The following is a 17,975-nucleotide window of genomic DNA, read 5'->3' as shown; positions in this document are numbered from 1 at the left end:
TTAAGCTAAAATTTTCAACCAACCTAACACGTCTTGGGTTGGATTAACCTGTTAACTTATTGCAAAAATTATAAAATATATGTTTAATTGTTTAAGAAAAATATCTTTTTAAAAAATATTTAATGAAATATGTATTTAATAAGTTCATTGATAATAATAAATTAAGTTTATTATAAATATTAAAATAAGTTCATAATACAACTAAGAAAATTTCATCGACGACAATAAATGGATCAATGTTAGGTAAATCACAAAATAAATCACATTTAATCAATGTTAATAGCTAAAAGTCAAGGGAATAAAATGGGTCAATCCAATGTCATTTAACCTATTGAATTGGCATATTGGATTATGTGAGTTTAATGGTTGAAAAGTGCAATCTAACATAATATATTTGAGCAAGTTATGCATGTCAACTCATTAAGTTGAACCCATTTTGTTATTCCTATTAAATAGTCATTTTGGTCCATAAAAGGAGTGAGTGAATGTTGTAAATACATTCTCTAAAACTAAGTGACAATGTTAGTAGACTTAAAGTAGAAACATTAACACTAGAATACGGGTCAACTCTTGCCCTTTAATCTCAATTGGGGAGTTTGCTTTAATGTCCTCCAAAAGTTTCACATAGTTCAAAAGTTGAAGACAACAATAGTTTATGAACATTTTCCTTCATTATTTCAACATTGTTACCACCACTACCATTGGTGGTGGTGTTGTAACCACCACCACTATCATTAGTGTCACCATCACTTAGCAATGATGACGATAATGGCAACAACAATGATGGTGAGGGTAGTTGTGGCGACGAGTGATAGTGAAAATAATAATTGTAAAGACAACAATAGTAATAATTTTGTAAGAAAGCGCCTATAATTGAATTTTAATCTTAATCATTAACCAATTTTTTTATCTATAATATAAAAGCTATAATTTATCTCTCTCATCCTTGGTAATGATACATGCTCACATTTGATACTTTTCATATATAAATGAGGTATCATGAGAAGGATTTTCATATGTGAGAATAAGAATGTTTAATTTCAACTCTTAAATAAAAATAATTGATTTAGGTTAAAATATTACAAACAAAATTAGCATGTACTTGTCATTGTCATCACCATTGCAACCACCACAACACACAATTATTGTTGTTGTCTCAACCATTGTCACTACCACCACCATTACATCACTGCCACAACCACTAATGTCACCACTATCACCATCCTCCCGCCACCTTTATCATTTTCGTTGATCACCATCTTTATTGTCACCATTGTTATCAACTAATGGTGGTGATGGTGGTAAAGTTTAAATAATAATAATAGCAATTACGATAACATTAATAATAATAGATATAATCACAATGATACTAATATGTGTTAATTTTGTCTTGTAATATTTTATTCTAAATCATTATTTAATTTAAGAGTTGTCATCAAACATTATCTTTCTTATCAAATAAGTCATTTTCTTATACACACACATATATATATATATGAGTTAATCATTTATACATTGTCAGTGTAAAGTTTTTTACACTGGCAACCAATCATATCTTTTAAAGTTGCTTATTTTTATTATTATTTCATTAAATAAGCAATTGACATAACACTATTAAAATATATGATTGGTTGCCAGTGTAAAAAAACTTTACACTGACAGTGTATAGGTGATTAACTTTATATATATATATATATATATATATATATATATATATATATATATCATTGTGTTTTTCTTATCCTTTTCAACGAGACCAAATAGTCATTCCATGTTTCTCCTTCTTTTCATAAAGTAAGAGTTGTATGAATGATACTTTAAACATAGGGTGTTGGCTAAATAAGTTTGATTCTCTCTCAACAAAATACGAGGTGTCAACTATTATGTTAAAGACTTTTTTTATGTCAGATATTTTGCACAATTTATGTCATTCTTAAGCTCAATGTAGATCCCAACAACATAAAATGTTTATATATTTTATGATAGGTCAACACTTGACATAGAAAATTATCTTTTCATGACGAGTGGTTAACATTGTCATAGTATGAATACCAAATGTAGTGTTTTAATCACATCGACACTTACATTTTATGATAGGTGTGATCACATCTACCATAAGAAGGGAAGTTTTTTTTTATAAGTATTTTTTAATTTTAAATTTTTTCCAAACTTGTACATAAAAAAATACAATTTTCACGTAGTTCTATATAATATATGTTGCCTAGTTTAATATAATCCTATATAATATACAATATCTCTCAAATTTAAAATCAAACAATCTACGCAGTAAATTAGCAATCAAAAAAAGTTAACAATGAAAGTAAAGTAAACAAATATTGCCATTAATTAATGACAATCAACAACTACTCTCGAGTCAAAGTAAAAATATTTTATAACAATGTTAAATATCAATACCAATGCATACAAGAAAACTATAACAATGTACAAAAAAAGCTACGCATCATCAAAGTGACTCAAGACACGTAATGTGCATTAACATATAGACCATCCAAAAGCCCCAAATTTGACACATGCATTTCATTAAACATGTAATGTGCACTAACATAAAACAACCAAACAAGAGATTTAAGCATGTCAGCAAACACAAGGTACAAATAAGAATCGATCCTCGTTAGAAGAACTCAATTAATCACCAACATGTCGTATAATGTTGTGAGACAAAAACAAAGAAAGATATGCAGAAAATTAACAAACATGAGAGCTCGTCAAAAAATGAATGTGGTTATTTTTGGTCATCGGAGTACCTTGGAGTGTTGTCAAAAGTCGTCTGAATAAGAGAAGTTGTGTCACTTTTGGTTGCATGAGAGAATGAAACAGGGGTTTAAGTGAATAGTGCATGAGAGAATGATCACTCTTGATCGTAATTCTTTAAAGAGGTGAATAGTGTGTGATTTAGGCGTTCCCAACCTTATTAACAGGCATTCTCATCTTTATTAACAAGCGTTCTATGTCAAGTGTGACTTTACCCAACATAGAAAAAACTTTTTAGAGTTGCATATATTTGTACTCGTCATATATATGAACACATTGTATGAAAAGTGTAATTTTTTTCTGTCATAAAAAGGTTAACCTCACCAAGACATTCTATAATAGTGCAATTACACCCAACACATAATGTTCTTTTTACATCAAATAAATGCATACTCATCGTTGATGACGATTTTCGCAATCTCTCCACTTGGCAAGCGGACCAAGTTTCGATGTAGTATTTAAGTATCGTCCTCAGGGATTTGAGAATTTAGTAATTCTTACTCTAATGATTAATATAGAGATGTTGATATGATTGGAAGCGAGCTAATGTGAGGCAAAATTAAAACGGTAATGTAAAAGTTATAAGAACAATTATATGAAACAAGGATTGGACCCTAGAGCACTTGCTAACTCCTAAATTTCCTTAAAATAAATATGATTTCATCTTCATGACTTCCACGTTCATTTAGTAATTCAACAATATCCCTCAAAATTGAATCCTAAAGTAATTAATCTAAAACATGATTCCTCTATGTTTTATGATTAACACTTTGCATTAAGAACAATGACTTGAACAAGGTGACTAAACAAATCAAGTCTATTCCTAGAGCAAGAGATGTTTAGGTGCAAGATTCAGTTCGGGTTTTCAAAAACGTTTTCCAACCGGATTCAAAAACCAAAAATCATACAACGGGTGATGAAGCCGATATAAGCATTAAGAGAAGAATCAAACACAAGTAATGAAAATGAAATGCATATATATATTTAAGAAGAAGAAGAGTTAGTAGTTACATCTAGACCAATCCTCAAAGATTTAGCCCCTCATGGCCATTTACAAGATCAAAGGAGTGGAAGAAGAAATTACAAAGGAAGAGATGAAGAAAAGGAGTTGATCCTCGTTCCCAAGTGATCCAGCATCCAAATCTTCGTTCCCACTCTGTTCTTTCTTCCTCCTCTGCTCCCAACTCTTGTTTTTCTCTTTGTTTTCGTCTCCGTTTCTCTTTTCTCTCTCCCCTGCCCTTTTATAATTGCTAGAATTAAAACAGAGTAGGCAGGAAAGAGAAGAATCCACTCAGTGCCTTGAAACGGCTGAGCGGATTGGGAGTTCTTCACCATGAAGAAACCTCAAGGGCTGAGCGCCTGAGATCCGCTGAGCGCTTTAGAGGCAGAGAGCACCCCTTGTTCCTGGATGAAATCCGCTGAGCGGATGGGAATGGCTGAGCGGATTGAAGGCAGAGAGCACTCCTTCTCCTCCAAGGCCAATCCGCTGGGCGCTTTGAAGTGGCTGAGCGCCTTGAGTTTGGGAAGTTCTTTGACCTGATTCCGCTGAGTGCTTTAGAATGGCTGAGCCATTCTTCTCCAGGTTTCAAAACCTACAAAATAAGCACCAAATTGGATCAAAGGCTTCCTATTCCCTGTACTAACATTAATCAAAAGCACCTCTTTGATTCTAAGCATATATAGATCAAAATAATATCAATATGTACACAAAATGTGCTAGATAAGTGTCTCAAGTGAGTATTAAATCAAACTAATTAGACACTTATCAATCGTATAATATTTTCTCATATTTACAAATTTTTCACTATGCCACTTTTTATGACGTGTGAGTTGGACCTGACATAAAATCCTTGTCATAAAAAGTCTTTTTTGCATTAGGAGAAACTTCATGGAGAAGGGTGGTTGTGGTAGGTAGCATACATGAATATACTGTATAGTTTGTAACACTCATGAGATTATTACCATACACATAAAGTTTAAACAAAAAATAAAATAAAATAGATGTAATCAAATCTTAATATATATAAAGCAAAGAAGTTCTCCAACTTCTTTTTCCCACTCAAACTAAAACTCAACATTTCTCATTCAATAATTTGTTATCTTATTAACTACATGTCATTAATTGAATTTGAAATTTAAAATATACATTTAACTTACATCCATTAACATTATGTTCATGTATCAATATTCTCAATATGCATTTAACTCACACTCATTCACATTTTGCATCTATCCATGTTCCCAATGAAACATTCGGTAACAAAAAAATGAGAAAGCCAAATATAGGTTGCATCTTCAACTCCCAAGCTTCTTGCCTCTTCACCTTTTTCTCTTCCCAATCAAACTATATATATTTCCAACCATGAACATACAAAAGTTACTTCATATAACGCCTCTTCATTTTCACTGAAACTACTATTATTTTAGATTTTCATGTCTATTTTTTTTTATATCATTTGAGTGCACATTTAACATTAAAAAGAGGAAATATGGGATGCCATTAACTTCAACTACCATAAGTCATCATTGTTCAAAACTCCAAAGGCCAATGAAGGTGATTGTTTATTTGTGGATATGTTCATAAATAATAGAAGACAAAGAAGATGACAAATGGTGAAAAGTATAAGCGTGGGAGAGGACGATATAAATCATTCCAATTGTAATATTCTAAATTTTTTATACAATATTATAATATTCTTAATTTTATTATTATTATTTTATCCTAAAAAATGGTTAATTTCTAATAAAATAATATTAGAATACATATACATGATGTATTTGTAAGTATTAACTATAGATTTTTTTATTTTTTTATTTAATTACATAAGATAAATTAGATATATTATAATTTATACATAAAATGTATAAATATTGCAACTTGTTCCAATGGTTTGCTTAACTAATGTTTCCTAAACCCTAAACCCTAACCACAAAACCCTATACCATATACCAAATGGAGAGGAAAAAACCTGATTCAATACCAACTATGTAATGATTACCACTTTGCCTATAAATAGACATGAAAGCATCAGTTGTGGGAGGTAGCAAAAAAAGAGAGTGGGAATCGTGAGAGAAAGGAAGAAGAAAGGAAAAAGAGTAATAATAAGAGAAAAATAAATTTTTACTCGACTTTTACACTAAGGTATGAGGGAGGAAACATTTATCCTTTTAAATTTTATATACTATTATGTTTGTTTATTTTATGCGATATCTATGTGTATTTACTTGGTGAGGTGTCTCTAACCTCATTTACTTGCTTAATCTGTTATATTTTTGACCCTTAATAATTAATGAGGTGTTTCTAGTTTACGTTGTTTAATTATTTTATGGTGATTATCACTGTCATTTATTAGATTAATATTCTTTAATACATTCAATTTTTGTAAACTATATTATATTAAATTTTAAAAATTAAAAATATTCAAACTTATTTAGCTTAATCATTTTTATATTAATACTAACTATAATATAGTTTTGTTAAAATATCCTAAGCTTATCTTTTTATATTATAAAGATAAATGTTATTCTATAGCCATAAGAATGAAAGTTTGAATTAATTTGTAGTTGGAGATTTGACCTTGATGATTTAAATAAGTAAAAAAAAACTTAAGGTGAAATAACCTTTTGTTATTTATTATTATAATGCTCATTTATCCTGACTAGTCACTACAATAACAATTCAAATTTTATTATATCAAGAAGGATTAATATATTCATTTAGTATTGCTTAAAAATATTTCTATGTATTTTGTTTAATTTTTTATATCTATTGTATAATTATTCTCACTCCTTTTTTTTGTTTAAAATTTTAATTAATTATAATAGAAAATAGATGGATCTACCAATCATACCAAGTTATTTCACTTCTGTTATCATTGCCATTTTTCTAGATACAAGTTGGGATATGGACGTAACTGCAAATGTCGTTACCTTTTAAGGCATAGGAGTATCATCATCGTATTTTCACCAACCCAACAAAACCCTATTATTATAGATGGCCAAATATTACTTTCTATATACCCCTAGCCAATCACGTTAACCCAATAGTAAACCTATATCAACCTAATATGTAAATATTATAGTAGAAGTGTGAGAAATAAATAGTTTGTAAATAAGTACGTTATTATAAATATTTTAAAATAGTACGTGATGTAAAGAAAATCTAACTATATGAACATAAGATCACAAAATCTACTTTGACTTTATGTAAAATATTATTAATGATATAATTGTGTTAATAACTTACAAGAAATATATATTTAATATTAAATTTAAGAATTATAAAAATACTTTAATTACGTTCATATATTATAAAGATATATATAAATTTAGTATTATATTTAATATCTTATAATTAGGCATTACACCAATGGTATAAAATGTGTATTTACTATTTATAAGATTTTTGAGATTTGCTTTTTTCAATTTGAGGTTGTAAATTTTTTGGTCAAGTTGTTGAGTTTTTATGGATTTAGTGAATTGAAATCATATTTGAGGTTATCAAAATATTGGAAATGTAATCGAAGAGATGAAAAATATTGATATTTGAAACGATTTTTGTGAAAAGAATTTGTTTGTTGTGTTACCTGTGTATATTTGGTCGCATTTGTTGTAGTCCCTCTTCCATTTTGAATAACAAGGAGAGTCAAAGGGAAATATTGTCAAGCAATACTTTGTGCTTGATAGATGAGGGATGACATGTATATGGTGGAAGATAGATGTGATTGTAAAGATTTGAGAGTTATTTTGATTGATGAGCATGAAAACATGCAATTGCAACTTAAGTTTCTCTTTTTGTTGTAGTGTTACTCTTGAGTTTGTATTATGTTTATACAATATTTCTTTTAAAAAAATATTTTAACCACCAACTTTTGTTCCTCATGATAGATATTTTGTTAAAAACGGTAATGTGTTATCAAAGGAGAAAAATTAAGAAGGAAAAGTTTAAGTAACGGTGTTCATGGATCAAGTGTTTGAAAAATCTAAATTGAACTAAACTGATTAATTTTATAAAAGTGGGTCGATTAATCGATTAATTTTTTATAAAGTGAATTGGTTTGATTTTTAAAAAATATAATTGATTATTTTAAAATTGGATCGGTTTGGTACAATATGATTATCCATTTTTACTTATATATGGATCAATTTTTGTTTAAAAAACTAAACCAAATTGAACCGTTCCACATTGTAAAAATGAATTGGATAATTGAATCACTTTTTCAAAGTGGATTGGTTCATATTTTATTCAAAATGAGACAAATTTTTTTAATATGGATTAGATCAATTATAAATTAATTTAGATTTTTTGTACTCCTCTACACTCAAGGAATTTGAAGAGTCTCAAAATTTAAAGTGTTTTTCTTTGAGTTACATCTATCTCTTTATGTCATATATGTTGACCTTACATTTCTTCTTTATTCATTATAACTTATTATCGGATTCAAAAAATAATTTATATATGTTTTTAAAAAATTGTTAATTTGTCATGTTGCATCAATTGTCTCGTGGTGAAGGCTAGGTGAGTCAAGTTACAATCGAGACACGTGACATTCAACTTGCTATGGCTAAGTAGAAAGAGTCACATTTTGACTATCAACTATAACTTTTGGCTTAATGGTAAGCGCTTGATCCAACAATTAGTATCAAAGCCAAGATCATATGTTTGATTCTAAGTAGGAGTAATAGTTAAGGGGGATATTGTTTGTTTGTTAGGTGACATTAATTGTCCCGTGACGGAGACTTAGGTGGGTCAAGTCACAATTGAGACACGTGATACTTGAACTGTTATAGTTAAGTAGAAAAAGTTACATTTTAACTATTAGTTATAGATTTTAGCCTAGTAGTAAGTGTTAAATTCAACAAATTTTATATTAATTAATATATCCATATTCTCGTGCATTGCACAAGTCTACAATCTAGTTCAAAAAAACTTTCGTAATCAAAGAGCTTCCAACAAAATATTTTAATTTCTTCTTACTAAGAGTTCAAATATTATGTTTAGGGATTTTTTTAAAGGAATAAAGAGTAAAGCCATCAAAACGAGTCACAACCGACAAGTTAACTTGGCCCACCATGGATTCGAGTCAGGTTAGGTTAAAAAAATTACAAATTTTAGTATTATTGAAAATTAAACTTGACACATTAAGAGAGAAAATATTTTATTTTATTTTAAAATTAAATTAAATTACTATTATATCTTTTATACAAAGTAATCAAATTAAAAGAAATGAGTGATTTTCTTATACTAAAATTTTGGTGTAGGTTATTGTTAATATACTTCAACTAAAAAATAGGTGAAAGTATATTAACAATGAGTTAATCACTTATACACTGTCAGTGTAAAATTTTTTTACACTGGCAGCCAATTAAATTTTTTAATTGTGCTATGTTACTGATAAAAATAAATGTGTTTATAGTGACATGTCACAATTAAAAAATATAATTAGTTGTCAGTGTAAAAAAAAACTTTATACTAACAATGTATAAGTGATTAACTCATTAACAATCTCATATATATATATATATATATATATATATATATATATATATATATATATATATATATATATATATATATATATATATATATATATATAATGGTTTTGCTTCTTTTGTGTAGCTGTGTGAGTGATTGCATTGCATGAATTATTGTTTGTCCACAAAAGAGAAATATGTTCGAATTTGAGATAGAAGAGAGTCCTGTTTGTAGCGGGGAAGCATAAGGATGGTTAGGACTAGGAAGGAGAGGAGATACATAATATAGTAAAAGAAAAAGAATGTACTCAGCAAAGTTGGTCTGATTAATAAAGAATAGGCTCGTATTATTATTATTTTTCTAATAACATATTCATATTTTAAAAGGGACGTAAGTTTTTTTTTTTTTTTTTCGGATATGAAGAGTTGGTTGGTAGATAATTTATAAATATTTATGTAAGTAAAAAAAAAAAAAAAGGATGGATGGGAAGCTGCGTGAGAAAGTTATGGGTGCATTGGTTCGTCGCAGAAAAATTCAAGAGCAGAGGATCTGACATGACATAAGATGACTAATGTTCAATGGGTGTGGTGTGGGTTCTGAAGAGAACCTGCGTCTGGGTATTTTGTCCATTATTACCTTGTCAGACGCATCATCTCTGATATGAGAGAGAAACTGAGAGAATTTGAATATGTTTTTAATCTTTAAATTTATAAAATAATTTTATTTTTAATTTTTTATTTTATAATTTTAAAGAATTTTGTACTAATTTTTATAGTTAAGAAATTTATTAAATATTATTATATAAAATTTATTTATTGATTTCTCTATTAATAAAAATATGATATTAAATTTAATTGATAGTGTATAATTATTTTATGACTTTAAGATATAATAAAATTTTTAAAACATTAAAAACTAAAAATAATAATTTTAAATTTAAAAGATAAAAATAAATTTAATTTATTCTAAACTTTAAAAACTAATAACATATTGATTATAAACACAAAGTGCATGAATTCCATTTCTTACTCCATATCATAGCCAGTGTTCACTTCAATTCAATGTGCTACATAAATTCAGTAGTTCGGGATTTTATTTGAATTCCAGAGGTTCATACCCAACGATCGACACTAAAGTACGTATACCATGTGAGGTAACAGGCTTTTTGACCAGTTTGAGATAAATTTGGAAATTATTTAAAAAATGTAAAGAAAAATTATTATTAGTTTGAGTTTTTTTTTTACGTGATATTTTATATTGGTTTATTATTATTATTTGCCATGTGTATTTTGCTAATTGCGAAGATGAAATACACCAAATAAAATACAAAAATTCATCGCAAAACACATGCGACATGCATCTCCTATATATATATTACAAGCAAATTATATTGCGGGTAAGTATATGAACTAACATGTTAGTATTTTATTTAGAGAAAAAAAATTTAATCCCTTAAATTTCATCTCTTTTATATATAAATATTACAAACTTTAAATTTTATCTTTATCAGTAAATAAATACCATAAATTTTAATTTTATTATAATTTATCTTTAAATTTTACTATTTTTACAAATAAATATTTTGATTTTAATTTTATCTTAATTATTTTTTTAAGTCTCATACATTATATTGAGATTAAATTAATAAAATAAAAAATATCAGTTATTTATTTATTTTAAATCACACTTATTTATTAATTTTGTGGTACATATATGTTATATATATATATATATATATTAAAATACTATATAATTTAGATGAAGTAAAAATCAAATAAAGACTTATTATTATTATTATTATTAATTATAAATTTTTATTTTCATTATACTTTAGAAAAAAGTAGTTATAAGATAAAAAAAAATCAGTGAATGGTTGATTTTAAAATAAATAATTTAATTATAAATTGATAATATAAAATTTTTGTAAAAATAATAAATTATTAAATATCAAAATCAATTAGAATAAAATTAAAATTGAGAATGTTTTATTTATAAAAGAAGTAAAATTTAAAAAATAATTAAAATAAAATTATAATTTATAATATTTATTCACAAATCAAATAAAATTTAAGTATTAATTAAGATAAAATAAAAATTTATGATATTTTTTATATAAAAAAATTTAAGATGATTAATTATTCTTTTCCATTTTATTTAACACGTATACTTACTTGTTCCAGTCTATTTAACACGCGAACGAGTTAGGGTTCTCTTCAATTTTCAGAATTGGGTTGTATACAAATGATTTTGCAAAATAAGGCAAGGACCAGGTTTTTGTTGTTTTTTTTTTTGTTTTAACCGATGTATAATCGAGAGTGAGGGACTAATACTCAAATTTAATATTTATTTAAAGATCTTAATATATGTTTCCCTGGCAATAAATATGTTAATTAGTTGAATATCCTATCACATGCTTTAAATGTATTATTATCTACTAATCATACTATATCATGTTGGTGCAAGGAATGTTTTGATAAATAATTTTAATTAATTTTTCATTCTCCATATTCGGTGTACTTTTGAATAAATATGTTAAGGCTTACATGTATATTTTATTTTAGACATATTTATTTTACTAGTTATTACAATTGTACTATTTTATCCTTCGCTGATTGATGTGACATAGTACAATGACAAATTGATAACATTGAGGTGTTGTCCCATAAGCATACTAACATAATTGAAATACACTTTTAGTTCATATACGATTTCGGTCTTTCATTTCAATTTGAATATTATTAGCATATATTAAATAACTTATTAGTAGCAATATATATTATTAACGTTATTTTTAATACTATTAATACCCGATAAATATGCACTACTTTATATTTATTGATATTAGTTTTAATATTTACCCCTGTAGTAGTAGCGATTATACGTGCAAAAGGTAAGATATTTTTTTTTCATATTAATTTTTTTATCTTTATAAATATTTTTTTATATCATGTTATTAGTACAAAACATATATTTATGACTAATTTTCATTGGAAAACATGACTGACTATCTTTAATGTAGTTTTTTTTTCCTTTAATTGTATTATTTCATTTATAAGACTTAAATTTCAAATTTTGTTTAAGAGGTTCAAACTTAATACCATTTAAATAAACTATTTATTGGTCTTTTATAGATATTTTTGTAAATTATTTGTAATAATTTTAATTGTCAAGTGCACGAAAATTTAATTTTGATTTTTTTTATTACAAAATATACTAGAAAAATTATTCTTCATACGACATAACATTCATATAAAAGTATAAAAAAATACTTTATCATATAGTTTATAGAAAAAAGTGCAAATACGAAATAAACATGTTTATATTTCAATGATTCATTTTTATTTTTATTTTCATGTTTCAAGGAAGAGTAATTTTAAAAAATATTTGTATTTTTAATAAAATTGGTAAAATTCAATGATGTTAATTGATACTCTTATTTAGTGTGAATTATTTCTTTTTTACTTATATTTAAAATCGGAGTCGAGTAGCTTTGAAAAATGTGGCATAGTGGATAAACATCAATGTTTCTTGCTTTTCTCAAGAATCTATTAAGAGAAACAATGGAGCAACATATACACAAAGATAGATTTGGTGTTACTATTAAGAGAGCCATCCATATTTTTTTTTTTTGAAAAGTAAGACAGCCTTAATTTTATGTATTTGGGGTATGATCATAGATATTTAGACCGCAACATTAATTTTTCTTTTCACAAAGAACGTTGTTAAGGGCCAATCGACCTTCTCAAATCTTGAAGCGACTCTCGATTCAAAGATCCCAAAGTACCATAGAACACGTCCCATTAAATTAATGTTTAATTTATATAGGTGCATGTCGCCAAGAAGAAAGAGAAAATATAAAAGTTTGTGCACTTTAAATGCTTTCCCTTCTATACACAACCCTACAAGGAAACGATTTTCAAATTCGGTTCTCTTAAGAAATTTGACCTTTCTTCTTTCTCCCTTCACACACATATATATAGTAACTCTTATGGTATAATCCATATCCTTCTCCCACTAGCTAGCCTCACTTTTACTTCATGCATGGGCTACTTTGTGTTCACATATTAACTTGAAGACTTAGTGATTTCTTTCACCATAAGAGTCATATCGATCATAGCTATCATCATCATCATCATCAATGAACTGGTTGGATTTCTTCCTCTACCCTCAAGAACAAAACGAAGACCACTCTCAAACGGAGAACCCTCTCATCGGCTTCAACACGCACGAAATCTCAGCCACTGATGTTTCTAGCGAGTGCTTTGATCTCACTTCATTCGGCTTAGTAGAATCACTCAACCGAAACAATACTCATCATATAACTCCTATAGGTTCCATTTCATTTTCACAAAATCATATATGCTTAATAAAATTATTGTTGCTGTTAATCTCACTAAATCAAATGGATAAATTATTATTATTATTATTATTTTTTTGCATAGATTGGTGCACCAAGGGTTTGGGAACTTCTTGCAGCGGTAGTAACGAAGACATGTATAACAACAAACCACAGCCGAAACTCGAAAACTTTCTCTCGGAGAAACCGGCAACCGGCGGTGGCGGTAGTCCAAAAAGCACCAACTCTATAGGGTTGTCTATGATAAAGACATGGCTGAAGAACCAAGCGTCACAGTCTGATGCTGCGAACACGTCGCTTTCCATGAGCACTACAGTGTCACAGTCAGGCACAGTAGCATTGCCCCTTCTAACAGCGAGCGTGGATGGAGAGAGTAAGCAACAACCTTCGACGACAGCACTTTACAATAACCAAAGCGAAGTTGTTAATCTTAGTACTGTGGCTAGAAAATCCCCTGACACAGTTGGACTTGGACAAAGGACTTCCATATACCGTGGTGTGACAAGGTTTGATTTTCAATTGTTTAGTTTCTAAACATGTTTATGCATAAGCAATTGCTAATATTTCTACTTTAATTAGATGCTGGAAGTGCTTTTTTTTTATTTATCAATTTTGTTGTCATTATTTTGTTTATGTGATATGAAATGACGAGTTTAGGGTTTATTGATTTTGAAGGCATAGATGGACGGGTAGATATGAGGCTCACCTGTGGGATAATAGTTGTAGAAGAGAGGGGCAAACTCGAAAAGGAAAGCAAGGTGCGATTAAATTAATTATTTTCTGCTAAGTTGATATATAAGATAGGTCTTTTTCTCTGGTTTTCTCTATATATTATAGTATTTTTTTTTTTAATTTCTAAAATTTATTAGTCAGTACTAACTTGTGTTTATTTTTCCATGGTCTCTCTTCAATGGGGTATCGCCAATGTCAACATTCATGTTTCTGCAGTTTACCTGGGTAAGTAAACAAGGTTACATTCCGTTTTATTAATTGATTAGTATTGTTCTTTATTGTTTTGATATCCACAAAGATAGACTTATATATTATTTGTTTTTGATATATGGTCAACTTTTTTCATACAAAATAAAATTTATACAGGGAATGGAACATCAAGTAAATGAGAAAATTTGATGTCAACTTCTATTTTCGGTGTTATTAATTTTTATATGAAAGCCTAACATTTGTTTATTTTTGCAGGAGGTTATGATAAAGAAGAAAAGGCAGCTAGAACATATGATTTGGCGGCACTGAAATACTGGGGAACGGCAACAGCAACAAATTTTCCGGTAAATTCCACGTTCTCTCTCTCTCTCCCTCTAAAAGTTTGTTATTTCTAATGCATCATTACCTAAATCCAAATGTTTGGAATTAGACAAAACAAGCAACAATGCTGAATAGGGAAGCCTTCGCATAAAAATAGTCTATTGCAGGGCACGTTGTGTATATGTTGATTACAAAATAGTAGTAAATTGTTAAAAATTTATAATTTGTTAATATTTATTTGCTTGGGGTTTCATGCAATTTAATTCATTAAAATTTTAATTATTGTTGCTTATGGACATTGAAGATCTCAACCTAAAATTCAAGTACCCATTTTAATCTCATTGTATATATGTTTTATATATCCTTGTGCTACCAAAAGGTTTCCTTATTTCATGGGTCGTGTTTGTTCACCAAGAGGCTAGTTTAGATAATTTGTCTTGTAATGCAAACTATGCATGTGATTGCGCTTTTAACATTGGATACGTTGTATCTTCGTTAATTAACAATCATATTAATTTCAGATTAGCCACTATGAAAAAGAACTGGAAGAAATGAAGAACATGACAAGGCAAGAATACGTCGCATCACTGAGAAGGTATTTTACAAATTCTATTACTAGCTAATTAATTTACACATAATAAGCTTAGTAAAGATGGATATGTATGTGTATTAATACATGTATAAACATAAATTATGTTGAGGCAGGAAGAGCAGTGGTTTTTCTCGCGGTGCATCTATTTATCGAGGAGTAACGAGGTACAATTTGACTTACCATTTGTAGTTTATTTAGAGTTTCACTTGTGATCTTAGTAATATGAAGGTAAAAAAATTAAAATAAAATTAGTCCTTCTGTTTATTTCTAAAATAACTACTAAAAATGTTGTATATCTTTGATTTTTTTTATTGCGCTTAATTTTATTTTATGCGATGATGCTTCATTTAGTGTTTTTTGTTTGTCGATCGTTATGCGCATTGTATCTTAGTCTTGTATACAACATTTAAATTATGCACATATATTATATGCACCCGTGTTGTTTTTGGTAAGAGTTACTTATGTGGTAGATTTGGAATTGACATGCGAAGGCTTTAACTAATTAATATTGGTGATAAATAAATATTATAGATTTTCTTTTTATTTTAATGATATGATTCTAGACATCACCAACACGGAAGATGGCAAGCTAGGATTGGAAGAGTGGCAGGCAACAAAGATCTCTACTTGGGAACTTTCAGTAAGTGTGATTAGTTTTCTTGAAGCATGCATATGAGTATTTATTATACTATATTACACTTCTATATGGGCCTTGGTATTTTATTTCAATATCAACTACAGTTTGTATCAAATAAAATTTGCTTGGTTGGGATTAATTATTTTAGTCATACCTAGATTATAATGTTGTAGCAATGAATATTGAAGGTAAAAAGTTCAATTTAATCAAGAATGATCGGTTATCGCGGTAACATATGATTCATGCATTTATAATTAATTTGCACTGCTGCATGCATGCATGTATGTTTCCTGAAGAATTAATGAACCAACAGTGGTATACAATAAAATTAAATTAATTTTGCAGGCACTCAAGAAGAGGCAGCAGAGGCTTATGACATTGCAGCCATCAAATTCCGAGGACTGAAGGCAGTTACAAACTTCGAAATGAACAGATACGACGTTAGGAGCATACTTGAAAGTAGCACTTTGCCAATTGGTGGTTCTGCCAAACGTTTGAAGGATGCTGAACAGGTCAATCTCACCATCATGGATCCTCAAACCCCTCACGTGCATCCTAACACCTATAATTTTGAAGCTTCTCCTCATCCTCTTGCATTCCATCAACCTCAGCCTTATAGCCACTTAAATTACTCTTATGGTCCCAAGTTTTGGTACAAGCAAGAACAACTTTCTGATGTTCCTCAAACATTTCAGGATTTTCATCAACTCCAACTAGGGAATGCACACAGTTTTCTTCAGGCCAGTGTCATAAGCATTGATTCTGCTTCCATTGGCAATAATAATAATCATAATAGCTCTGCAGGATCTAACTCTTTCATTTATGGTGGTGGGGATGGTAACGATGTTCCCATGACCATGGCCACTTCGTTCATAGCAAATGATGTTGTTAATCAAAATAATGGTTTTGCGGATAATGATGGGAAGATGCTTGAATACGAAAATATGTTCAACCCTACTGATCCTTATCATGAAAGGAACTTTGTGTCATCTTTCGCAGCAAACATTTGGTGATGCAGTGAAGTAGGTAGTGCATATGATGCTTGCAATTTGGCTCGTTGCCTCAGAGTTTCAACGTTCTCGTTTGCATGAATAGTTGGGAATTAGAAAGAAGGGTATATTGAAGTTCATGAAATAGTTTTAAGATGATCGATACACATATATTGGCCTGTTTAAATGATTTATGGATCAAAAAAATTAATATATACATTTATTATCTTCCAATATTTGAGTTTTCATGATCGATCTTATTCATTTCTAACGCGTTAGTCCATTTTTCTTATTCTTAGTCTTGCCTTGCTACTGTAGTCTTAGAGCTGATAATCGCCTATGAAGTTTAGGATTAACTGATAATTTGGACACATATATCGTTGGGAAGTTTTATGAACGCTACGCTTAGAATTTTGGAATATGAAGATTCAAATTAAGTATGCAGTTTTCATTTCATAAAATATATAATGAGAATTGATTTTAAAATGTTTGCACATTTTTGAGAAACTAGTATAATGAAAAATATTTTTATTAAAATATTTTTGAAGTATATAATAAAGTTGCTGAAAATGTTATTTTGTTAACAAATGAGAATAACTTTTTTTTTTATAATTATAATTGACTATAAATATTTTTTTATATATAAAAATGTTAAATAATAATCATTAACCAATAATATTTAATTTATTATTGTTCTCAAAACAAAACAATTGTGTTTAAGAATCTCATTATTTAAAATGTGTTTTAACTTTTAATTACAAATGAAACATTTTTAATTCTAATAAGCACTGCTTAAGTAAATATGTAATAATTTATGTGTTCAACACATCTTTAATTTATTTGATTGTAATGAATACTGAATTGTATAATCAATTTTACTATCATTAAGT

At 28.3% G+C, this 17,975-nt stretch overlaps 1 protein-coding gene across 1 annotated transcript; it reads left to right on the top strand.

Annotated features, from left to right (window-relative positions):
• The first annotated feature begins 12,567 nt into the window (after nucleotides 1–12,567).
• LOC109812328 (AP2-like ethylene-responsive transcription factor BBM) lies at nucleotides 12,568–17,477 on the top strand. The gene is made up of 9 exons (XM_020376273.3): nucleotides 12,568–13,578; nucleotides 13,690–14,110; nucleotides 14,280–14,362; nucleotides 14,553–14,561; nucleotides 14,802–14,890; nucleotides 15,389–15,462; nucleotides 15,573–15,623; nucleotides 16,023–16,099; nucleotides 16,442–17,477. Exons 1-9 carry the CDS (start codon nucleotides 13,386–13,388, stop codon nucleotides 17,107–17,109), a joined length of 1,665 nt encoding a protein of 554 aa, XP_020231862.1. The 5' UTR covers nucleotides 12,568–13,385; the 3' UTR covers nucleotides 17,110–17,477.
• The last annotated feature ends 498 nt before the right edge of the window (nucleotides 17,478–17,975 follow it).

Source organism: Cajanus cajan, chromosome 7 (genome assembly GCF_000230855.2).
Source record: "Cajanus cajan strain Asha chromosome 7, NIPB_CcT2T_4, whole genome shotgun sequence".
NCBI lineage: Eukaryota > Viridiplantae > Streptophyta > Magnoliopsida > Fabales > Fabaceae > Cajanus > Cajanus cajan.
Note: the sequence above shows the minus strand (reverse complement) of the source record. Positions and strands in the feature narration are given on the sequence as shown.